Source organism: Rhinolophus hipposideros (assembly GCF_964194185.1).
Source record: "Rhinolophus hipposideros genome assembly, chromosome: 22".
NCBI classification, from domain to species: Eukaryota; Metazoa; Chordata; class Mammalia; order Chiroptera; family Rhinolophidae; genus Rhinolophus; species Rhinolophus hipposideros.
In genome coordinates, this window is record NC_138068.1 from 453,487 (window position 1) to 478,216 (window position 24,730).

General features: G+C 57.6%; 1 protein-coding gene across 3 annotated transcripts; it reads left to right on the forward strand.

Annotated features, from left to right (window-relative positions):
• The first annotated feature begins 119 nt into the window (after positions 1–119).
• GMEB2 (glucocorticoid modulatory element binding protein 2) lies at positions 120–22,280 on the forward strand. 3 transcript variants are annotated; one of them, XM_081034492.1, is made up of 10 exons: positions 120–250; positions 5,684–5,869; positions 9,501–9,598; positions 10,395–10,522; positions 14,798–14,901; positions 16,765–16,922; positions 18,788–18,859; positions 19,137–19,274; positions 19,460–19,582; positions 19,945–22,280. In XM_081034492.1, the coding sequence occupies exons 2-10, from the start codon at positions 5,739–5,741 to the stop codon at positions 20,568–20,570; spliced, it is 1,578 nt and encodes a 525-aa protein (XP_080890618.1). In that variant the 5' UTR covers positions 120–250; positions 5,684–5,738; the 3' UTR covers positions 20,571–22,280. The 3 variants fall into 3 exon arrangements, with proteins under 3 accessions (XP_080890618.1, XP_080890620.1, XP_080890619.1); XM_081034494.1 differs by having other exon boundaries at positions 19,948–22,280; XM_081034493.1 differs by lacking the exon at positions 120–250 and adding an exon at positions 2,076–2,190.
• The last annotated feature ends 2,450 nt before the right edge of the window (positions 22,281–24,730 follow it).

The following is a 24,730-nucleotide window of genomic DNA, read 5'->3' on the forward strand; positions in this document are numbered from 1 at the left end:
TTTATTTCTCGGCTCTGCCCGCCTCTCCGCCGAGCGCCAAATAAGTTTCCGGGCCCGCCCTGGCCCGTGCGTGCGCGGCCCCGCCGCCTGCGTCACTAGGAAGCGCGCGCCCGGGCCTCCGCCGCCGCCGCCGCCGCCGCCGCCGAATCCCCAACAAGGAGCGGAGCCCGCGGTCGCCGCCGACGCCCCCGCCGCCCGCCCCGCCGCCCACCCGCCCGCCGGCGCCCGCGCAGGCCCGGCCGCGGCCCAGGTAAGCGCCCGCCGCCCCCCGCGGCGAGGCCTCTCGCTCCGCCGCGCGCCGCCGTCCAGTCAGGGGTCCCTGCGGAGCGTCAGGACGTTACGGCGGGGGGAGGGGAGCGGGGGAGGGGCGGCGGCGCGCGGCGGGCGTCACGGGCGTCACGGGCCCGCGTCAGGCGGCGTCGGCGGCGGCGCCCGCCTCCATCTTGCCGGAAGGCGGCGGGCGGGGGCTGGGGTGTCCCCGGCTGTGGGCGCCGGAGCCGCGTCCACGCGGGCCGGGGGGCGGGGGAGCCGTGAGCACGGGCCCGTGCGGGCGCAGCCGGGGCGCCGTCCGCCGTCCGCCCCGTGGTTCGCTGGGGCTGCGGCCGCGCGGGCCGGCGCCGGGGAGCTGTGCTCCCGCGGGTAACCGGAGAACGCCTGCAGTCGGTTGACTTCTCCGTGGACCCACGTTGTCTCTGTGGCTAACACGTCAGGCTCCCGTTACGTCAGTCTCTTGTCCCCGTGTAAAAAGCGGCACGTCACTGAAACGTGCGCCGTCAGTTTGGAGCTGAGGGCGCGCCCCGGAAGCCGTGACCGCGGCCCGAGCAGCGGTGCTGTCCGTCCGGCACCTTCGAATTTCTCCCCCGTTATCATCTTGTGAACCGAGCAGCAGGATGCGCCCCCAGCGCCTGGCAGGGCCGGACACTGCGGGGCGCCTCCGGACTGACTCATGTCCGGGTGGCCGCGAGCTGGTGGCCGCGAGCTGGTGGCCGCGAGCTGGTGGCCGCGAGCTGGTGGCCGCGAGCTGGGTGACATGCCACCCCCCGCCGCCGCCGGCTGCCGCTCTGAGCTTCAGTACGAGGTGCCTCACGTGTGGTGTCACGCGCTTGCCCTGGGTCTGGCTGCCTTCAGCGTGCTGGCCTCTAGGCGCACGCGTGGTGTCGCACAGGCCCAAACGTCCCTTTTAAAGCCAACGTGCTTGTGTGTGCACCACATTTTCACCCGTCATGACACTCGCATTCTTCCACGTGCCGGCGTGGGGAAGAGCGCCACGTGGAGCGCCGTGCGGATGTCTCCCCCCCTGCTGGCACCTGCTCTCAGTGAACACCCGGAGGTGGGGCTGGGTCGCATGCTGGTTCTGTCTTAGTCTTTTGAGGACGCCGTACTGTTTCCCACAGTGGCAGCACCAGTTGACAATGCCACCGACAGTACAGAAACTGTGTCACTCTTATGAATGGTAAAATCAAATGGATTAAATAAACCCCAACAGGGTAGATTAAGCAGACTGCTGGTTCAGAAATTATTCCTTCATAGGAAGTATCTTAAAAATTGTGGGAAGACACTGGATGGGGAGGAATTTGTATACATATATTTGTGTATACACGTATGTGTACAAGTTCTGTGAATTTAGGACACTTACAAAACTGCATTCAAACCTAGGCCTTAAAATAACAAGCCATTTCAGGCCTGAACTGGGAAGGACGCTCGCTGCTCAAGTGTCTTCAGAGCCACCAGCCAGATTCCGGGCTGCGTTAGACACGGAGGGTGTAGTTGAGACCAGAGAGCTGGTGCATTTGTTCCCCCCACCACGCGGGGACGCAGAACGCAGGACAAGAGGCACCACCTCCAGGGATCGCCTCTTCTGACATTTTTCAAGAGAAACTGGAAATCTGAAATTTTTTCATGTGAACCTTGTAAACTTTGAAAAAGTTGGCAACTAAAGAAAACTGTTGAAACACTGAGGATCAAAGAAATCACACTTTTGGGACACTGGTGTGTGACCTCTGCTGTGTTTCTAGTGATACTTTTATAAAAGTGTTAAAGTAAGAATGTCCAAACCTATCGAGAATTTTTAGAATTATTTGAGCCAAACAGGATACACCTGGAAGCAAGATCTCCTCAAACTGAGAAAAATGTTTCCCGGAAATGACAGCTTTGCAGCTTCTTTTATGCATTTGGAGTCAAGGAGGGAAGGTGAGGAAGATGACGTGGGGGTGGGAGAAAGCGAGGCGGGGATGGGATTACAGAGTTCAGATTAGTGCTTTAAAGGGGGATCTGCCGGGCATTCAAAGGCGTGGGAACCTACATGCACAGAGACAGTGGACAGGGCTGCTTACGGCACAGGTGAGGCTTTAACTACGCAAGTCCTAGGCGGGTGACCACCCACCGTGACCCGGCAGCAGCGAGCTTACTTTCCTAAAACCACTTTTTAATCCACAGGAAAATACTATGATCTTGCAGAAGACATAGAAAGCCCGATCTGAATCTGAGGAACCGATCGCGCACTAACAAACACCGCTCTCCACAGGGAGACCAGGGAACACGCGGTCTTTTCTTCAGTTGTCCTTGCTTTTTCGTTGAGAAGGCGTGTTTTCTTGGCAGTAGTTAACCACCATACCCCCCTTCAGATCACCTACATTCCTAGATTCCTTGCATTTCTGGGTCAAGGGTAAATGATGAGAGTGCCGTCATTTTCGATGGGTGGCCAGGGACTTCAGGGCTCTTTCTTTTCTCCAGTTTGTCTTGCCTGTGGTCATTTCCTGGGGTTGTCGGGGGACCCATTCCTAGTTAAAGAGGGGAGCCCACAGGTCCTGCTGAGTCTCAAGACCGAAAAAGTAAGGTGGGCCCAAGGACCTTTTGTTCTCCTCCTCCAGCAGATGTTCACAAAATTGTTTGTTAGATAAAGTACTGTGTTTCCCTGAAAATAAGCCCTAGCCGGACAATCAGCGCTAATGCGTCTTTTGGAGCAAAAATTAATATAAGACCCGGACTTATTTTGCTATAGTATAAGTCTGGGTCTTATATTAATTTTTGCTCCAAAAGACGCATTAGCGCTGATTGTCCGGCTAGGTCTTATTTTCAGGGAAACACGGTAGGTGGAGTGTGAACAGCAAAAACCTGAGCCCTGGAGGCCAAGCTTTGCAAGTGGTGTTGAATGTGGGCTAGTTAATTCTGGCAGGAAGGCTCATTACTCTGAAGGAGCTCAGAGGAGGGTGGGGGTCCCTCCTGAAGAGCTTCCCACCAGCTGAGTACAGTCGGCTCCCACCCCTGGGTTGGCGGGTCCCCACGTGTGCCAGTCCAGGTGGTCCCCTGGCTGGGCAGCTCATTGCCTTAGTGCTAGGCAAGTGATGTCATTCGCACATTAAGAAGTATGGTAAAAATGAAGTTCTGAAAATGTTTCTGTTTTAGTAAATTTTTATATTCTCTACTTTGTAGCCTGTATCTAGTCCTACTAAGTCAATTCTGTTCTAATAGCATTAAAAAGTTGTTTTTTATTGTGGCAAAATAGACAGCAGAGAATTTACCTTTTTTTTTTTTTTTTAACTTTTATTTATTTAAGTGTGTTTTCCCAGGACCCATCAGCTCCAAGTCAAGCAGTTGTTTCAATCTAGTTGTGGAGGGCGCAGCTCAGAGTGGCCCATGCGGGGATCTAACAGGCAACCTGGTTGTTAAGAGCACTGAGCTCTAACCAACGGAGTTAACCGGCCGCCCCAGAATTTACCTTCTTAACCATTTTTCAGTGTGTGTTCAGCACGTTCACACTTCTGTGCAGCCGTCACCAGCATCGTCCTCAGAACTTCATCTTCACAGACTGCCACGCTGTCCCCATTAAACAGTGACTTCCTCCCCCCGCCCTTCATTTTTATCCATTCATCTGCTGATGGGCCTGTGGGTTGTTCCCTCCTTTTGTGTGTTGTGAATATGCTGCTACAAAATTGGTGTGTGAGTATCTGTGTTAGTCAGTCCCTGCTTTCACTTCCTTGGGCCGCATGTATCTAGAAGTGGAATTGCTGGGGGGTGTGGCGGTTCAGTGCTGAGCTTTCTGAGGAGCCCAGACTGTTCCATGTGGCCGCACTGTTTTGTCTCCCAGCCACGAGCACTGATTTTCTGATTTCTATCTGATTAATCTGATTTCTATCTGATTTCTAATAACCCTCCTGCTGGGTGTGAAGTGACATCTCACTGTGGTTTTGATGGGCGTTTCCCTGATGACCAGTGATGCTGAGCTCCTTTTTGTGGGCTCGTTGGCTGCTTGTATATTTTCGTTGGAGAAATGTCTTCTAAGTCCTGCACCCCTGTTTTAAATTGGTTTTGTTGTTGTTGTAGTTCTTTTTATATTCTGGATGTTACTCCCTTATCAGATATGCTTTGCAAATATGTTTTCTCCTTACTTAAGTTCCCTTTTCACTCTCCTAAGAGTGTCCTTTAACGCACAACAGTCTAATTTTCATGGAGTTTAATTCATCTTATTTTTTTATTGTTGCCTGTGTTTTTTGTGTGATAGCAAAGAAACTACTGGCAAATCCAGTGTCATGAAGATTTTCCCGTGTTTTCTTCTGAGCGTTTTATAGTATTAGCTCTGATGTTTAGGTTTTTGACTCATTTTGTGTTGATTTTTGTATATGGTGTGAAGTAGGGGCCCAGCTTTATTGTTTTGCATGTGGATGTCCAGTTTCCCAGCACCATTTGTTGAAAAGACTGTTCCCATTCCTCATCAAATGGTCTTGGTGCCCTCATCGGAAAACCAATTGGTCTCTACGTGAGGGCGCAGTAGCATTTTGTGTGTGTGTGCCAATTTAGTTTTTAAAAAAGATTCTCAAAAGATAAACTAAAGCGTATTTTTTGGTGTGCAGTCCTATGGGTCTAGCACATGTACCCCTTTGTGGGTACACCCCCTTCAGAACCCATGACAGATAGGTCGGCCCCAGCCTCCCGTGCTGTCCTTTCATGCACACGCATGCCCTCCTCCCCAGCCCTGACAGCCCTGTTTCTCCTTCACCACGTGTCAATGGACCCGCAGTGCAGCACCCACTCAGCAGAGGTTTTTGGAGGTGCTTCCCGGTTGGCTTTTTCATCTCCGAGTCTGTCCTGTTGTATGGATGGACCACAGTTTGTCCACTCATCCCCTAGTGGTCATCTGGATGGTTTCCAGTTGCTGACAGGCAAAAAGCTGCCATAAAAATGTATGTGCAGGATTTTGAGTAAACGTGTTTTCATTTCTCTTGGGCAAATATTTAGGAGTGGGGTGGTTGGGTCCCATGGTGAGAGTATATTTAACTTGGTAGGGAACTTCCAGACATTTTTCCAGGGGGGTTATGTGGATTTCTGTCCGTTTCCCCAAACCAGAGACAGGGCTCGTCTGTGCACAGCTGTGGGATGCAGGCAGCTTCTGAGTTCCAGCCAGGGGACACAAGGACAGGTGGCAATGGGAGGCTCACCACAGGGTCTGCTGCGCTTGTGCCTCCTTCCTGTCCCCGCTGTCCGTGTGCCCTGCTCAGGACTCTTAGCAGACAAGACGGGCAAGCCGTGCTCGCTGCATCCTCACCCGAACCCGCAGCCCGGGAATAGCCCTTCTCTTGCTGGCATTTCGGTCAAAAATGCTGGGATGGAAGGAGGAATACTTGGAGACATGCGTGCTGCGAGCTCTTGTGGGGACCATCTGTGACCTGTGCCTTGTTTCCTCTAGGACTACAGATCCTGGGGAGTGACACTCAGTCCCGGGCGTCCTCCATAGCGGAGCCATGGCGACCCCGGATGTGAGTGTCCACATGGAGGAGGTGGTGGTGGTGACGACACCTGACACCGCGGTGGATGGCAGCGGCGTGGAGGAGGTGAAGACGGTGCTGGTGACAACCAACTTGGCGGCTCACGGGTGAGGATGGGGCCTCAGCCCTCCGGCCAGTGGGCATGGCTGGCGTCTGGCCTGGCCTAGGCATCAGCAGTTTCCCTCAGTCACTTCTCAGCTAAAGTCAGGGTTTGAGGAGAGTGGAGAGTGTGCAGGATAAGTGGGTCACCCCATCAGCCAGGACAGATGATGCTTCATCTTTGCCCCCATCCCTGCATCACTGTCGCCACGTGGTTCTTGTTTCTGGAAGTACCTGGTCATTTCTCTCCTGAGAAGTTGGCAGTGGGGACAGTGGAACTAGATGGCAGCGGGGAAACTTTTTCTAAATGGAGTTGAAGAGCATGGTCCCTGGCACTCCTCGCGCTGACTGCTTCCTTCCCTCTCACAATGGACGGCGTGTATCTTAGTCGGCAGAAAGCGGGCAGAGACTAGCTGCTGCTTTGTCCTTGCCGTCCCCATACGTGGGCCACTCCTCGTGGTGGCCGAATGGCACCACCTGTGGCCTCTGCTCTCCTGGGAAGGGCTGCCGGGGCTTGGGCTGCCGTAGGCCTCCCTGTCCTGTCGGCGTCCTTGCTCTGTTCAGACTGACCTCAGCACGGCTCTGCCGCAGGCAGAGCTCGGCCTCTTTGCCCTGCTGCTGTGTGGTGGCTTGGCCTGGGGGCTCATCCTCACTGGCACACCCTGCTCTCCCCTCCAGCGGGCAGAGTGCTGGACACTGGCTCTTGGTTCTGTCACCTGCCTCACTGGCACATGTGACCGAGCTGTGGAGATGCAGGGCATCTGATTGTCTTTTCCCACCAAATCCCCGTCCTAGCCCCATCTGTGTGCATGTGGCCAGGTTTCCGCGCCTGTGGCTCCCACCCACATGCTCTGCAGTGACCTCCTACACCCCACCAGGAGGCCTGCGACCAGTGAGTGTGGCGAAGTGCCTCGTTTATGAAAGCCGCAGGACTGCCTCCTGCCCACGGCTGTGCCATGGCAACGGGCACGCCTGGCCTAGCCGAGGCTGGCAAGAAAGTAGCATTTTGCAGAAGCCAGCAGTTCCCACAGTGTCCGCTCGCTCCTGGCTGTGAGAGGCACGCCGGGTAACCTCTCCCCTCCTGAAGCCCTCCTGGACGGCCCTCTGTCTTGGTGGGAGCCTGGCGGCCCGTGTGTCCCCTCTTGTTTGCCCGCGGCCTGTGGCAGAAGTCATGGCTCTGCTTGCTCAGTGCTGGGCTCTCTTGGGTCCTGCTTCTGTGTCTCCACTCCTGACTCACTTCCTCCGAGGGCTTGTCTGGTTCTCGTGTGGAAGGAGCACGTGCTCCTGTCCTGCCCCCATCTCTGCCTTCCAGGGTCCTGCCTTCACAGGGCAGTTCCCCTTCTGAGTCCGCACCCTGGTCAGGGTGACTCTCCCAGAGCTGTTCTTCCTGTAGGAGGCACTGGTAGCCGGCCCTAAAAGCCCCAAGTTTGTGCTTGTGGTCAGTGCTCATTTCTGACCTGGTGGGACGGGAGAGCAGCCCTGAAGATGTGGACGGGGTGATGTGCCAGGATGAGGGTTTTCCCTGACCCCCTACGTGGTGTGTGCTGCTCTCGGGGCAGCTCTGAGCTGTATTAGTCCAGGCCTGCAGGGAACAGGAGGGGCACAGTGTGCAGGCGGCTGCTTGGGACAGACACCTGTGAGGGATAAATGGAGGGTATGGGCTGGGGTGCAGGTGTGATCCTGGGGGACAAGAGGGGACGTGGGAAAAGCTCCAGACCCAGTGCCCCAGAGGTCCCTTCCTGTAGGGGTCCCCACAGCCTGCCTTCTGAGCCTCCCTGCATTTGCTGCTCCTCGTTTGGCCGCGCTGACCCGCCCCCAGAGGCTCCAGACGCGCCGGCAGACCCCTCGTGTCTTAGCCAGCACTCAGCACTCCGCTTCCAGGGCGGCCTCTCCTGGGATCTCACATTCCCTGCTGCTGTGTAGATGCCGGCCCTCGTCCGCCCTTGCCACCCTCCCCTTCCCTGGGTCCCCATACATCCTAGGCTTCGCCATGACCCCACATCTGGGCTCAGCCCTGGGCTCACTGAACTGCAGGCCTACTGTGACAAACACCTGCCGAGTGGTACCCGGTGATTTCGTCTCCGTGGAGCGGACTGGCTAGCCGCCCACATGAAGTGCAGTCTGCACAGCAGGGCCCTCAGACCTTTGGCCTGTGTACGGAAGTTCAGAGGCTGTAAACCAGTTCATTGGTGCAGGCAGTCAGGAGGGTGGCTGCTCCTGGGGGCAGTGACTGAAGGGACAGACCTCAGGGGACACCCCTGGGCGTTCCCATGCTGCCCCTGGAGTCTAAGCCTTCTGTGGGCTGGTTATACCTCAAAGTCTCCTGGTCAGATGGCAGCTGGGCATCCCATTCTCACCCCAAGTTCATCGTGCCCCCAGCCCAGAGCCCACAGTGCCCAGGGGTCCCTGTCCCCTTGGCTCTGGGTCCTCTGTGCTGCTGGGGGTCCCAGTCGGCACCCTCTCACTGCTTTCTCAGCCGTCTCCTGCCCCTGCTCCAACATGGGGCCCTCCCGACCTTCTCCCCTGCCGCCCCTCTGTCCCGGCTCACATCCCCATGCTCCTGGGTCCCCGCCTGCCCTCCTTGCTGGCTCCTGGCTCGGCATTTCCTGGGTCAGCGTCCTCCAGGACAGGAGGTGGCCTGCGTCCCTGCTCCTCCAAGTTGGAACTGGACTGTCTTGGCACCCCGCCCGGTCCCTGAGAGCGGCTGCCCCCCAGGGGCTCGGGTGTTTGCTGAGGTTGGGGGGCTGGTGCCATGAGCCATTCGTCATATGAGCTCACCTGGGGACCTGTACCCAGGACCTACATGCATCTGTCTCCTCACAGCATTGTGTGTCTGTTCCCACCTGCGTGTGACATCTCCCACAGACTGCTGGTGAAGGTGGGCCCGGCAGCAGCTTTACCTGCGTGTCCCACGGGTCTCTGGGCTGTGCTCACATGGATGGTGGGAGCTCTTCATGTCGCAGCAGGAACCCAGCCATTGCCTTCTGTGAACATTCCTCCCAGTTCTCTCTTTTTAAAAAGAATTGGTGGTGGTGTTTTTTCCCCACACACAGAGGCTTTTATATTTTTGAGACAAATTTATCATCTATTTTGTTTCTGGGTTTTGTATCATATAAGAAAACCTTTCACCACTTTGAAACGGTTCTGAAAATTGTGCTTTTTTCTCTTGTAACACCTTTATGTTCTCGCCTTTCATATTTACATTTTATTTGCCTAATTTATTTTGGTGTAAGATGAGGTTAGGCCATGGGTGATTTTTTTTCTCCTTTTTTCTAAAATTTTATATTTTTTGGTATTTTCTGTAACCCTATGAAATCATTATAATAGAAATAAAATGCTTTATTAGGGAAGGAAATGGAGGTAAGAATTCCCGTGGAGGTGCCAGTCGCCTCCACAAGTGTGTCCTACAGGTTTCACGTGCCCTGGCGCTGCTGTGGGCACCTGAGACGCCGCTGTGAACAAAACAGGCCATTTGGGAAAACACCTGCTGGGGGCAGTGACTGTCCACACCAGGTCCCCTGACCTGCACAGCCCCTGGGCTTCTGGACCAGGTCAGGGAGTGCGAGCGAAACGGCCTGCAGCAGCACGAACACTGCCAGTCCTTGGGCGTGGTGATGTTTGTCTCCCTTTCTCGAGCAGGGGCGACCTGGCCGAAGAAAACATGGACACGGAGAACGCGGCCGCGGCCGCGGCAGCTGCTTTCACAGCATCCTCACAGCTCAAGGAGGCCGTGCTAGGTAGAGGCCCCGTAGGCAGCTGGGGGTGGGGGGCAGTTCCCCAGGGCCTACCCTCCAGTCCCAGCGGGGGGCTCTTGTCTGCAGATGCCCCGGTTCTGCAGCCCTGCTTATTACAGGGAAAATTCTGTGAACACCTGGTGGCATTAAAAGCTTCCAAACTTCAGAACATTGCTGCTAAGTTTCTCCAGAATTATTCCAAGGGAAGTTTGATCTCATGTCTTTAAGTGGTTTGTCAGCTGAACCCCAGTTTAATATACCCTGTTTCCCCAAAAATAAGACTTAGCTGGACAATCAGCTCTAATGCGTCTTTTGGAGCAAAAGTTAATATAAGACCCGGTCTTATGTCATATATCATGTCATATCTATCATATATCATATCATATCATAGACCCAGTTTTATATAAGACCGGGACTTATGTGACATGGGATCTGTTATTATATTACGTTATACCCAGTCTTATATTATCTTATATTGTATTATATTAGACCCGGTCTTATAGCAAAATAAGACTGGATCTTATATTAATTTTTGCTACAAAAGACACCTTAGAGCTGATTGTCTGGCTAGGTCTTTTTTTCGGGGAAACATGGTAATTGTATTAATATTAATGTAGTTAAATTGATTGTGCATCTACCTGAAACTCTAACTTGGGACTTGTGGGACATGCCCTGCCTACCTTGGTCGCATCTCAGCTCTTCCTGCATCATAATTTCTGGTTTCTGGGTGGCAAGTGCTGTGGGGAGGTTGTCACTGATTCTGTTTTACCCCTTCCCTGTCACTGCACCTGGTGAGAAGTGAAGATGGCCGAAGAGGAGGAGAATCTAGAGGCTGAGATAGTGTACCCCATTACCTGTGGGGACAGCAGAGCTAACCTGATCTGGCGGAAGTTTGTGTGCCCTGGCATCAACGTGAAGTGTGTTCAGGTGGGTTCTGTGTGCCCGGCGGCTGTCACAGCACAACCACTGTGAGGCCCGAAAATGGGCTCCCTGCTCCAAGGGTGGGGCCTGTGGGCGGAGCCAGAGGCAGAGTCTGTGTGCTGGGGGGTTGTGAGGGCAGTGCGGCCTCAGGGGCCTACAGGACTGTCGCTGTTACCAGAGCGGAGGAGCTGGGAGAGGTGGGGAAAGCAGCCGCCATGACTGCTGAGCTGGGGAGCTGGCTTTCCCTGGCAGGGCGGTGAAACCTGTGCTTTGGAAGGACCCATTTAGTCGAGTAGGGTGAACAGCATGGTAACTGAGGTACCCAGACCCATCTGGTGCTGAAAGCAGCCCCAGATCCTAGGTAACGTGTCTCCTGAAGCTGGCGAAATAGGAAGAAATGCTCAGGCCCAGGGCCCAAGTAAAGGTGGGATTTAGAGGGATCGGGCACCGACTCTGTCTTCTGCCTACACAGCCTTAGCCTGACACTGCTTTTCTTAGCCCTGCGGGCCTGAGGATGAGGAGATGAAGCCCAGGGCGTCCCAGGGTGTGTCGTTGGGGGCAGGACTGTCCCCGGTAATGCTGCTCCTTCCAAAGGGCTCTGCCTCTGTTAGGGTTAGCCACCAGTCACACCCCCCCCAGCCCCACTCCACCCTGGGCAAGGACAACTGCTCGCAGCTTAGCGCGCAATGGAAGACGGGCGCTCTGAAGGGTTGCTCCGTGGCCTGAACCTGAAGGTTAAGTTAAGAGTTTAGTTGTAAGGGGTTCCTGGCTGGCAGTTCCCGCAGGAATCTAACAGAAGCAAAACGAAAGATGCTTTTTGGAGGAATTCATCTCTATCTCAGGTTTCAAGTAGTTTCCACAATATTCTAAGAAAAGGAACACCTCACAGTAAAATAGAAACACTGAGCACACCAGGAAATGAAGCAGCTGAGTGAGCGCCCACAGAACGCAGACAGCAGATCAGACCCACGACACGTCAGGCATTGGGATTTTGAGACACAAAATATAAAATAATTGTGTTTATTTCAAGAGGTAGAAAAGAGGATCAAATATGAGTAAAGCATAAGCAGATGAGGAAAAACAAACTAGAAATGAAATACATGGTTACAATTGAACAGTTAGTGGATAGGTTTTACAGCATGTAGGCTGTAAAGCTGGAGAGAGAATTGGTGAAGTGGAAGATGGAGGTAAAGAAGTTATCTAGAAGACAATCCACAGAAATAAAAAGGGGATGCAGAGGCATGAGAGAGCCTAATGCATCTGAGTTCTGGAGGGTCTGAGAACATTCATAATGGAAGATAGGCCATTCAGGAGACAACAAATCCAGACTGAATGAAGTAAAAAACCAACTGCATTTCAGAAAGCTCGGGGCCTTCACTGGCTCCACCTGGGACAACTGAACATCAAAACAACTGACAGTTTGGATTCTAACTCAAGGAAAATAAGCGTCTACAAGCCTGTCTTTATTGTAGTACAGTTCACATCACTTACTTATGTCAAATAAATGTGAGCAGTAAAGCTCTCCTAGTAGAATGCGACTGACGGACATGGGCGAGAGGGAGCCAGAGACCGCGAGTGGGTGCAAGGCGGACAAGGAACAGGAACCTGCTTCGTCTCAGCGCCCCCATCGACGGGCAGCAACCACAGGGAAACAGGAGCTGTCACGGGAAGCTGGCGCGTGGGCAGTGACCAACTGTGACGTGTAGGCATTAGCATCAGGACAGGCCCAACCCCATGGTGGGTCTCCTGACTGCATGGGCAGGAATTCTAACTACTCGTGAGAAAACACCAGACAGACACCAACTGAGCCACCGTCTGCGACACCATTGACCTGCGTGCTACAAGAATGCCGAGGTGAGGACGACAGGTGGGGGCACAGCTCGTGCAGCAGGGTCTAGGCTGGGTCCTGTGTCAGAGACGGAGGTCGCCGCCGGCCATCGCTGGGACGCTGAAGTCTGAATGCTGCCCGTGAGCCAGACAGTGTGCTGACGGCAGAGCGCAGTTACACAAGAGAACCTTGTCTGAGCCCCGACGAGAGGCACGCGAGTCCTCAGCGTCAGCGACGGGCTTGTGGAGACGCGGGTGTAAAACGCTGTGTGACGAGCGCGTGTTTCCGAGGCACAAGGATAGCTTCCTATGGCATATTTCTGGTCATGAAACATCACCAAACTTCTAAGTGAAGACCCCAAACACTTCTAATGTTAAACGTGAAAATCCACGTAAGCTATACACACATTTAAGGAAAATGAATAAAAGTCAGATCCTTATTTTCCAACCCGATTTTCTAGTTCAGGGTCGTGGGGCCAGAGCAGAGCCTCTCCCAGCAGGTGGCTCACGGTGCAGATGGGACCCCCCCACGAGACATTCCATGTTAGGGCCACCCGCACTCACATTTGCTCCAATGGGGACGGGGCAGACACATCATTTGCTTCACTGCACGTCTGGATGGGGGAGGAAACCCACGCAGACTCTCCACATACACAGTTTGCCCCGGCGGGAATTGATTGTTTTTCATCAAATGATTCAAGGGCCTGCTGTGCAGAGGACAACAGGCCGATGCCTACACTTGACTCTGAACAGCTTGGGAGCGATCGCGTGCAGGCGCCTGGATGGGGAGCGTTGGTATGAGGCACTGGGTGCAGACAGTTGAGCACTGGTGCTGTTCTTGCTCTTTTGATTAAAACAATCGCCAAACGAAAAGAAGGAAACAAAACAAGAGGGTGCCATAGGTAGCATGTTGTGGAACAGAGCAAGAGATAAGACCCCCAAAATGGGGAGCAGACAGTTGCTCGGGCGCGAGGACCCCCGGCAGCGAGTTTTTGCGGAGAGCTGGACTGACTGTGCCTGGCGACAACAGCTCCCCAAACGGGGCTGACATTTTCGGCCACCACTGCGTTCACCACCACCAGGTCATCGCTGAAGGAGCGTGGAGCGTTCGGGCGGAGGGGAGGTGACCCAGCAGGTTCAGGTGAAAGGAGGTGTGAAGAGTGAAGGGAGTGGGAGTGTGGGCCAGGCGCAGCGTGACCGACTGCAGCATGGACAGCACGTCTTAGGGACGTTCTGAAGGGTCAGACGTGTGGCAGTGGGGTTGGCAAGGGTTGAGTGGGACTGTGCAGCTCTGGACGCTGACCACTTAGGTGGCCACAGTGTCCCAGTGTCCACCTTGAGCACAGTGCAGCTTCCTAACTGGCAGAGGAAAATCGGGAACGCGAAGAGTGACTGTCAGCCGATGAAGACGACAGCACCTGGGGAAGGTGGTCGAGGGGGGGACGGACCAGACGGGTATAGCCAGGGCGGGTCAGATGCAATGGCCAGCGATAGCCGCACGTCTGGGGGGCAGAGGCTGGCCTGTATGGACTTCCTGCTGGTAGGTGGTGGCCAGGCCATGACCAGCCGAGTGGGGGATCCATTGGCTTCCTGGACTCAGTGAGAGAAGGGGCACATGCTCAGGAAATGAGGAAAGTTGCTTCCATCCACAGAAGTTCTCTGGCTGGTGGTATTTGCCACGGCTGACCCACAGTTGACACGTCTGGTGGCGATACAGAGCTGAGGTGCTCTGCTTGGTGGCTGGGGAGTCGGGGCCAGGCCGGGCAGGGTCAGCAGGGCCCCCCAGCAGGCCACCTTCGGGGGAGCCCTGGAGGCCACAGCTAGAGCCTGCCTTTCTGCCTCTGTGAGACCTGCTGACTCATCTATCCCACCCTGCTCGTTTTCTAAGTAAACATAGTTTTGTTGTGATTTTGGTTCCAATAATTGCTCATTTAACAAGATTGAATAGGATATTTTACATCCTCAGGCCATCTGAGCCCCGGCAGTGGGTGAGACCAGCAGGCCCAGACCTCTAAGTAGGGAGGACTGTTCTAGACTGTGAAGTGGACGTGTGTGCCCGTCAGGGCAAGAGTGGGACGTGTGCTTCCTGCACTGTGCGGGGCCGTTAGGTGTAGGATGGGACAGGCAGAAGGGACCTTCACAGCTCACCCTGTACACGGGGCCCTGAACGAGTTACGCATAAGACCTGACTGCTGTTTGGAGGGAGAACTCCACACCTTTCCGAGGGGTGTGGTCCCCTCATCTCCCCCGCCCCGGGCCCACAGTGTATTCTTAGGACAGCGGCCAGGTGCTCAGCTCTGTATCCAGCCCCTGTCTGTGCAGGAGGCCACACCATTTGACCTAAGCTGCTCTTCCCCCAGCCTCAGTCTGCGGCCCTGCGGGCGCCCGGCCTGGCCAGGCTCGGACGCAGCTTAGGCAGGAGGCCCCGTCTGACCCCTGTGCTTCCCTCTGCAGTATGACCAGCATGTCATCAGCCCGAAGGAGTTCGTGCACCTGGCCGGCAAGTCCACCCTGAAGGACTGGAAGAGAGCCATCCGCATGAACGGCATCATGCTCAGGTGGGCGCTGGGTGGGCGGGCGGCCCCGAGGCCAGGGTAGCAGTGCTCCGTGCTTGTCCCTTTGCCTATGGGTCTCGCAGCTGAGGACAGCTGCCTCGTGCCCGGCTGCTCCGCCCACACCCTGTGCAGTGTGCCAGCAGCTTTGCTGTCTCATTTGGACTCTGGTTCTTACCTGGAGGCCCCTGGGACTTTCACAGTGAGATGTTGGCAGTGCATGAGTGTCTGCACAGGCCGCACCTCTCACATAGCCCCCCCCCCCCGCTCTTTACTCGTGTCTCTTCTTACTAACATGCATGTGCACAGCCCCCAAGTCACCGGAGGCAGCGTCCCTCACCAGCTCCCCAGGCCCGGGAGTGCGGGGGAAGAGCCCACTTCTCCTTAGTCTGCGGTGCGATAGTATGGCCAGTTGTTCGGACACTGTGCTTTCTGGCACAGCTGGTCTCCCTGCAAGGGTCCTGTCCCCTCGCCTTCTCATGCCACTGAGCGTCTGCGGGTCTCAGCCTGGCCCCGGCGCGTGCTGTGCTCTGGGGAAGGGGTCGCCCACCTTCCCCTTTGACACTAGCTGGGTCGTGCGGGAACTACATGGCTCTTGGCTGCTTCACGTACACGTCAGATCCAGGACCTAGAGGGCTCCAGGAGCGCCCCGGGGTGTGGCCTGTCACAGCAACTGTGATACCTGTGAAGCAGGAATCGTTATGCCCCTTCCGAGAAGCCTGAGCAGACCAGGAATGCCGACGTGGTTTTCATGCTTCAGCGTTTACTGCTGTGCGGGTGGCCACTCGCCCTTCCTGGTTTTGCAGGGGCAGCCCCATTGGTCCGTTCCTGCCCTTCTGCCTGTGCTCGTCCCGTGGCTGTGCATGGCCACGCAGAGCCATGTAGACAGGGTCTGTGTGCTGCAGCTAAATCTGGTCGCTGACTTGGGCAGGGACTGCTTTCCCATGCCCTTTGCACCAGGAGATGCGGTCCTTGGCACATGCTGCTGCCACGGGAGCACCTGTGGGCATCTCTGGGGGCCCCAACCACAGCTCTGTCCCTGTTTGCTCTCCTCGTGATGCCGCCCACGTTTCCTCCATAGCAGGCGGGGGTTGTCCCTTGCCACAGCACTCACGGCTTGTCCCCAAGCGCACATCGAGCTGGCCCTGATTTCCTAGCTAGCGGCTGTGTGTCACAGCCGTGGGAGGCGATGGGCTATTTTGCTGGGAGAGCAGGCCAGGGAGCGCAGTGAGGCCCCGTGGAGCCTTCAGACCAGGGGTGTCCAAACTTTTTTCAACGTTTTTTATCAAGGATCATATGCGGTAAAATACACAAACAGCCAGGCCACTCACTCGAGGTGAAGTACGTATTGCCTCACCTGGTTTATTTAAGTAAACTAAATATATTTTTGGAATTTGCTGCGGGCCAATAAAAAATGGATCGGGCTGTAGTTTAGACACCCCTGCTTTAGACCCTTTCGTGGTCGAGTTCGCGGCACAGAGGCAGAAGCACAGTCTTCTCCTAGTAGGCGTCTCTGCCATGCTCCTGGTCTGTGCCACCTTCAACAGCCGTGTCACCGTAGTTTGCCCCCTGGGGCCTTTTTGCTCCCTCAGGACCCCAGCCACTGTGGCCTTGCTTCCCCTGGTCAGGGCTGCATGCTACTGTCATGAGTGTCTGCACGGCTGGCAGAGCTCCGTCCTGGCCGTGGAGAAGCCTGTGCGGGGGTTCTTGGGGCACGGCCTCGGTCGCCCCTCCTGGGACCTGCGCCCAGGTCCAGCCTTCCTCTCCTCTGGGGACCTCAGGACATGCTAGTGGGGGCTGGGCGGGACCATGGGGTATAGTCGCGGCTGGGCTCTGGGCGCACGCGACATGCTGGTCTCCTCTGCACAGGAAGATCATGGACTCCGGGGAGCTGGACTTCTACCAGCACGACAAGGTGTGCTCCAACACCTGCCGCAGCACCAAGATCGACCTCTCGGGGGCCCGCGTGTCCCTGAGCAGCCCCACGGCCGCCGAGTACCTCCCGCTCACGCCCGCCACGGCTGACGGTATGTGCCACGCCAGCCGGGGGACCCGCCCATTCTGCGGCTGGCCGCCGAGGGCACAGGCTCGGGCCAGCGGCTGCCCCCTTCCACTCTGGGGAAGTCGGGCTGAACTGCTGTTTTCCGAGACAGGGAAGAGTCACGCGTTTCCTTTTGAAGCCACTTCGATTGTAAAATCTCGTCCTTCGGATGTAGAGGGGCATGTGAGGGGTATCAAAGGCACCGCCCAGCGCCCACCAGCTTTGCCACACCGTGCCCCCGGCGGCACGTGCATCTTCCGCAGCAATTGCCTCTCGGCCGTGTTGCTGCCCCTTGAGTCTGTCACACTGGGGTCTGGTGCTAACTTGTAGCAGGACAGGCCAGGCCCCCGAGTCACTGTGGCTTTCTGAGTAGAGAAGTTCTTAAAACTGAAGTCCGAGTGAAATTAGGTCCTAAGTTCCCCACTCGTATTATCTACTGATTTGGTGGTGGTACGTTTCTGGTAATGTCACTTGCATTGTCCCTACACTGTCCCTGCACAAGTCAGTGTGGGTGTGCTGCCCTGTGGCCAGGGACTGTCCTTGCTGACCAGATGATGGCTAGTTGAGGGACCTTGCCCTGTACTTGGAGGAAGGAAAGGGGGCCTGGGGGCAGCAGTCAGGTCCCGTCGTGTGCCCTGCTCGAGCAGTGGGCGGGCTGCGTGCTGACAGCTGGTCTGTGCTGCGGTCTTTCCCAGAAACTCCAGGAACACGCGGAGCTGGCAGTTGGCAGGGCTGGATTTGTTGGCTCTCCTTGTCCAGTGGGTGGGGTACTGGTCCTTCAGCTTCTTTCTGGACCAGAGTCCCAGGCTGCGCTCTGGTCTGGCTCCTAGGATGGCCCAGGCAGTGCGGGGAGGGGCGGGGTCCCCGCAAAGCACCGCCCCCAGACACATCTGCATGCACACCCCAGTCCTGTTGGGCTGGCGGCTTTCATGAGGATGGGGCCACCCCAGGTTCCTGGGTCCAGACCCTCAGCCTCACAGTGGGGTCAGCTGGGGTGGCTGGTCCCTGAGGAAGGACCAGGCTCTGAGCGCCCCAGTCAGTGCCCAGCATGTCCAGCAAAGGCCACAGCAGGTTTAGCTCCTTGAACTCTGTCGTTCCTTCATGGTTTGGACTGGACTGGTCTGTCGCTTTGCTTCATGTTACGTTGGTGGTGGTTTCTTCAGCCAGAGTCCCTTTGTGTAGCTAGTCAGAGATTTTGTGTCAGTCCAGACCACGGGACATCGTGCCCCCGCTTGTTCTAAGCACGTAACACCCCCGGCCCTATCTCTGTCGGGTGTGGACAGGGTGTCATATGCCTATGGTTAAAATGCTTCCGCAGATGTTAGCCAGTCGCCGGCGTGTTGTGAAGCCAGGTCACTCTCACATGACACTGTTCCTGATTGTGTGCTGTAGGCCCTAGAGACCAAGTGACAGCTTATGCGTCTCCTAAAGTCCCAGCTCTTCCAATTAGAAAACTAGAACTAGAGAGAAACTAAGATACACGATGGTGTCGATGAAGTAGATGCAAGGAGCAGACCCAGCCAAGCAGCAGTGACTCAGCCAGTCAGAAGGGTGGCCCTGGGTGGCACCCAGGTCCCACCCACGCACGGCGCCATGTCCCAAGCTGTTGGAAATGGGTGGCAGTCTCAAGGAAGGTCACGTTAGCTCTTTGTCCTTTGTGCGTGTCTGGGATGAGGTGCCTGCGAGGAGACAGTTAAAAGAGTTTTAGGATGCGAGGAAGTGAATCGTGGCTGTGGCTGCACTGTGTGTGCTCGTGAAATCGGCGCCAGGGGCAGACCCGGAGCTGGCGTTCGGGCGAGGCGCTGGGTGGGGTCCTGCCGCGAGGCTCACCCACCGTCGTCCCGGTTGCAGTGAACGGGTCTCCTGCGACCATCACAATAGAGACCTGCGAGGACCCCGGGGACTGGAGCACGGCCATCGGAGGTGCGGGGCCTTCCTGTGGGCTTCTCTTGGGTGGGGGCCTGAGGCGGGGCCCTTGGGAGAGGCAGGTGGCCCACGATGGGGTCCTTGTGGAGGGAGGGGCAGTGCTGCGAGGCTGCCTCCTGCCCTCTGACCCGAGGCCCCGCCTGGGCCAGCTCAGTGGTGGGAGGGGGCGGGGGAGCATGTCTTCCCGGCAGGTCCTTGCTCCTCCTGTGGCTAGAAGCCTGTGGTGGGGTCCAGTGCGGGACTTCCGCTCTCTGAGCCTCTTCTTCCCTCCCAGACGACACATTTGCCTTCTGGCGAGGGCTCAAGGACGCTGGCCTGCTGGACGAGGTCATCCAGGAGTTTCACCAAGAGCTGGTGGAGACCATGAAGGGCCTGCAGCAGCGGGTCCAGGACCCTCCCCTACAGCTCCGAGGTAAGGGCCTGCATCTGCCCGTGGCACTGGGCACTGTTCTCGGGCCGCCCTGCAGCTGGTGTGGGTGGGCGGCCAGCCCCGCCCTTCCAGGCCCTCTGTGCCACTTGAGCTGGGAGCAGAAGGGGCAGAGCTGTGCCGGTGGGCTGGGCCGCACTCACCGTGCCCGTCGCCCATGTTGCCTGCAGATGCCGTCCTGCTCAACAATATCGTGCAGAACTTTGGCATGCTGGACCTGGTGAAGAAGGTGCTGGCCGGCCACAAATGCCAGATGGACCGCTCGCGGGAGCAGTATGCCCGCGACCTGGCAGGTGCGTGCAGCCCATATGTCCTGTCCCAGCCGCACAGGATGGCTGCTTCTGGAGGGCGGGAGGGCACCTGGCGCTGTAGGCGGGCAGTGGTGCGCTGACCGCCACTGTGCGAGGACAGTCACCTGTGCAGAGCACCTGAGGCCCTGCGTCGTGACTCCAGGAGAAAGCAGTGGAGCCGGGAGAGGCCGCCTGTATGCGCGTGGCGCGGGCTGCTTACTGCGCCCTGTGATTGACTTCCTCTGAGGGGCCCCGAGAGCGAGTGTCCGTGCACAGGGAGGCGGAAGGGAGTGTGGGAGACAGAGGCTTGTGGACGCGGTCCCCGGTGGTCGGCCGTGCGACCTGACGCCGTCTTTGCCCCCAAGCAGCCCTGGAGCAGCAGTGTGACGAGCACCGCCGGCGGGCCAAGGAGCTCAAGCACAAGTCACAGCACCTCAGCAACGTGCTCATGACGCTTACGCCCGTGCCCCTGCCGCCCCCCATGAAACGGCCGCGGCTCGCCAGGGCCACGTCTGGCCCGGCCGCCATCGCCCTCAGCCCGGGGCTGCCAGTTCCGCAGTTGACCAGCGTGCCACTCGGCAAAGTGGTGTCCACCCTGCCCACCCCCGTGCTGGGCAAGGGCTCCCCGCAGGCTGCTCCCAGCTCGCCCGCCTCACCCCTGCTTGGGGGCTACACGGTGCTTGCCTCGTCGGGCAGCAGCTTCCCCAGCACAGTGGAGATCCACCCGGACGCGTCCAGTCTCACGGTCCTGAGCACAGCCGCCATGCAGGACGGCAGCACTGTGGTCAAGGTGGTGAGCCCACTGCAGCTGCTCACGCTGCCCGGCCTGGGCCCCACCCTGCAGAGCGTGGCCCAGGTGTCCCCAGGAGGCAGCACCGTCGTGACAGTGCCCACGGGGGCCGTGGAGAGTGCCGTGGCCGCCCCGGGACCCGAGGAGCACTCGGCCACCATCGAGGTGGCCACCATGGCAGAGGGCCATGGGCACAAGTAGCTGCTGGCGGAGGGAGCGGCCCCTCGCGGGCTCAGGACCGGCCGCCTCTCAGGCCGTGGCCCGTGGGAACACAGTGCCAGCGCCCGGCGGTCACATGGGGCTGCTGAACCAAAGAGAGGAAACGCCAAACAGACCGAGAGGAGAGGGATAGAAGATGACAGCGACCTGTGATGTCGGTTTCGAGTTCGGAGCCTCCTCCCTTTTTTCTTGGGAAATATATTTTTCCACCTGTTGCTTACTGACACTGTTTACACGCTGGGCCCGGTCAGGAGCCAGGTGGGGGAGGGCGCGGACACCTCGCCAGGGAGCAGCCCGCGGCGGCCTGTGCAGCTGGGGCACGTCACTAGCACATGTCTTGGGGACTGTCCCCAAGTGTGGAAAGCCATGGATCCTATGGATTTGGTTTCTTCCCGCAGTTTTCTGTAGGTTTAGGGCGGCTGGCACTCTGCTCTCTGTCCCCGGAACAGGTTAGCATGTGGGGCCTGGGGTCACTCACCTGAGCAGAGGTGCTGAGGGCCCCAGCAGCACGCAGTCCCCACTGGCCCTGCCCGCCTGGCGGTGCTCGGCGCTCAGGGGCCATTGCACACGCACCACCAGGCTTCCAGTCAGTGGTTTAGAAGGCTTCTAGGAAGAGTCAGACTTCTAGCATTTTCAACCCAAACAAATGCTGAGTGCCTAGGCTTCCGGATCTGCTCTGGGTTCCAGAGTGTTTTGTACAAAATGGCTGTTGGGACAGCCTCCTGGGGAGTCCGATGGCGGGTGTGGCTCTGCGATGGCGTCTGTCCTGGGGGGCGGTGTGCTCATTATCGCCCCGTGTCCAGCCTGCTGGTGGGGCCGCCATAATGGCCTCAGCCCCTGGGACCCCCTGGAGGGGGAGCTGCACCCAGTGCTCCAGGCCCAGTGCCGGTCAGGGTGGGGACTGGACGCTCACTGAAGGGCTGTCCGTGGGCCGTTCATAGTCGGTCTCATGAGGACCAGGCAGGTGGCCAGCTGCAGGTCACCCCGGCAGCCCTGGGTCCCCACTGTGGGGGAGGGCCCTCGCCCTTTGAAGGGAACTGGGCTCCGTCCATCCTTCTGTCCATCAAGTGCCCAGAGCCCCCCTCAGCGGGCCTTGCCCCCACGTGAAGCTACTGAGGTGTTGTCTTTGTTTTCTTTCTGTCACCTTTACGTTGGATGTTGTCACAGACTTCCTGGGTTCAGTGTGCTGTTTACTTCTTATTCAAGCGTATCTTGACTGAGTCGGGTCCCTGTTAGGTGTGGCCACCCAGCCTGTCCCCAGGCCACACCAGCTCGACCACAGAAGACTGTGGCTTGCCCTTAGAACCCTCGGCTCAGTCAGCATGCCCTCAGGCCACGGGCCACTGGGTGGAGTGTCATTTCAGAGCCATACAGACAAGCGTGGGCAGCTCCAGAGCTGACCCCCAGCGGTGCACAGCGCATTAGCGAGTTAGGAAGTGGGGCTGGGAGGCCACGCTGGGACATCTGTGCTGGCAGGGCCCCAGACCCCAGGCGAGGGAGGGTCTGCCATCCAGCCCCTCCTCGCCTGCAGCCCCTGAAGCGGGGGTTTCTGGGAAGGCAGGTCCCAGGTGGTTTTTCTCATTGGTGCTCAGAGGCAGCGTGGGGGCGGGCATCTGAGTCCTACTTTGTATGTTGTTTTGCAAGTACCTGTTTGGTGCTTGGATTTAAAATAAAAATGTTTTTCATAATTCACGTCCGTCTCATGGTGAAGACTGCCCAGGAGCGCCCACCACACCTTCTCTGGAGGGATTGTGGTCTGGGGGCCACGGCCCTTCCACTGTCCCCAGTGGCACCAGGTGCCTTGCTGTGGCCCCAGTGTGTGCTTGTGTATTCACACACTTCCAAGGTGGACAGACGTAACTGGTAATGTGGCAGCACTGAGCAGGCCCTGCCGAAGTCTCTGGGTCCCTGGGTCCTGCGTGTGAGGGGTTCCTGACCCACATGTGGCCGGCCTGATGATCCCTTCCCACAATGGGGACATGGAGCCACTTATCAGGAGGGTGGCAGAGCCACCTGCGAGCCAGCTTCCTGCACGTCGGCCTGGTGCCTGCCCTCTCTGTTGTGCTCTCCACCCCCAGTTGGGAGCTCCACTGGTACCCAGAGTTGGGGTCTTGCTGCTTCCTGGAGGACTACAGGCAGAGGTGTCCGCCATGGGTGGGGCAGACGCTGGCTTCAGGCAGGCAGCTGGGGGCCTGTGGGGAAGAGGGCAGGCAAGTGCGGATTTCAGGGAAGCGGGGCGTCCCGTGGGTGTGGGAACAAGCAGTCTGCTCTTTTCTGCTGGGCCTGAGTTGGACATGGGACATGACGGTTGCCTGTAGCGCCTTGACCTTTGAGGCCGGTGACTGCAGAGGCTGTGGGTCCGGCTGTGTCTGGCCTCTCGCCCTCCACACCACCATACCCCTGTGAAAGACACTCTGAAGGCTGCCCTGGCTCAGGAGGAGAGCCCCCCAGCCACGTGCGGACCCCTCGCCGTGTTAGCGGCGGGGACATGTGGGGAGACCCGGCAGCCTGATGGGCAGTTGGTGCTGGCGTCTGCCCCAGGCGTCCACTCGGCGGGTGTGGTCAAGTGCTGCCTCCTGAGCAGAGCACAGACTCCTGCCAGAGGGTTTCCACCCTGGGGCCTATGAACCAGCTGCCAAGAAGTGTCGGGAGTGGAGGGTGTCATGGGCATGCTGAGCACCACTGCCCTCTCCGGCCACAGGCGGCACGAGAGGGGGCCCTGGGCGGTATCAGCTCTGCAGCAGCCAGGAGAGACCAGAGTGATGGGAACGGGCCTGTGGCCAGAGCAGGGTGGTCACCATGGCCTGACAGTGATGGAGGGGACCGTGCCTTAGAGGTAGGCCCACAGCACAGATGGGGGGCTTCTAGGAGGGACCCTTTGCCCCCAGCACCTGGACCAAGGGGGCAGGGACCCTGGCTCAAAGCTCACATTTCCTCCTCCAGAGTTCCAGCCTGATGGGTGGCCTCTGGGGTTCGGTGTGTGGGAGGCACCCCAGCAGGCTTGGGCTGGACAGCGGCTGGTCAGAAGGATCCAGAACAGCCCAGGGAAGGGAGGCCATGGGAGTTTGAAGGCAGTTTGTGGGCTGCCCAGTGTGGACACACCTCTTGTCCCAGCCCCTGTCAAGGCAGCCGCTCCCGACTCAATTTTCATCCTGCAGCGATTTGCAGAAACCCCTCAGAACGCGGTTCTTTGCTAATTGGAAGTGTGTTGAGGAGGGTGGAAGGGCGCTGGTGCAGCCTCTAGCACAGCCAGCAGGGTCAGAGGACTCGTTCTCTGGGCACCGGCCCCGCACTACATGTCAGGTATAGCTGGCGGGGGCTTGGGGCTTAGGAAGAGCAGCTTGTGTGCAGCAGGTGCTCACCAAATGAGTGCCCTGATACCAAGTGTCCTCGCCAAGGAGCAGGGAGCCTGCGCCCTGGCCTCCCCTCCACATGTCCCCCAGCCTCTGCCCTCTGCCGTGGGGTCTGGTCTCCTGAATGTCCCCAGGCGCACCCTGTGGCTACCTGTGGCTTCCTGTCTCAGGAGGGGCACCACCACCCAGCCTGCCCTCAGCCCTCCAGAGAGCTCCCCTGCCTCCACTCTGTGACGTTCTGCCAGGTGGCACAGTGTCATCGGGATGGCTAAGGCCAGTCACTAACGGGTCTCCCGCTTACACACCCCTCAGCTATAGTCTGATCCGACACCTGAACCCCCAGGCCCTCCCGCAGCCCTTGCCACCTCCACCAGGATCTGGTCCTGGACCCTTGACTCCCTCCAGAAGTCACGCAAGCTGTCATTCCTGTGCCCTGGAAGCTCAGCCGTCCGGTAAGTGGCCACATGTGCCTGAAAACAAGTGTGTTTTCTCTCGGCCGAGTGTGTGTCTACATTCGTCTTCTGGATGAGGCTTACAAACTCGCTGGGAGTGTCTGTAGTTACTCTTTGGTCGGCTTGACTTGTGGGATTCTGAGAGGCGAGCGACAGTCTCCTCCTTTAGGAGCAGTTTTAGGTTCACAGCAAAAGTGAGTGGAAGGTACAGATTCCCCTGTACCCTTTGCCCCGTGTGCACAGACCCCCCCACACTATCTGCCTCCACACCAGATGGTGCATTTATTACAATAGACACATTTTCACCCAGAGTCCACAGGTGACATTAGGGGACCTC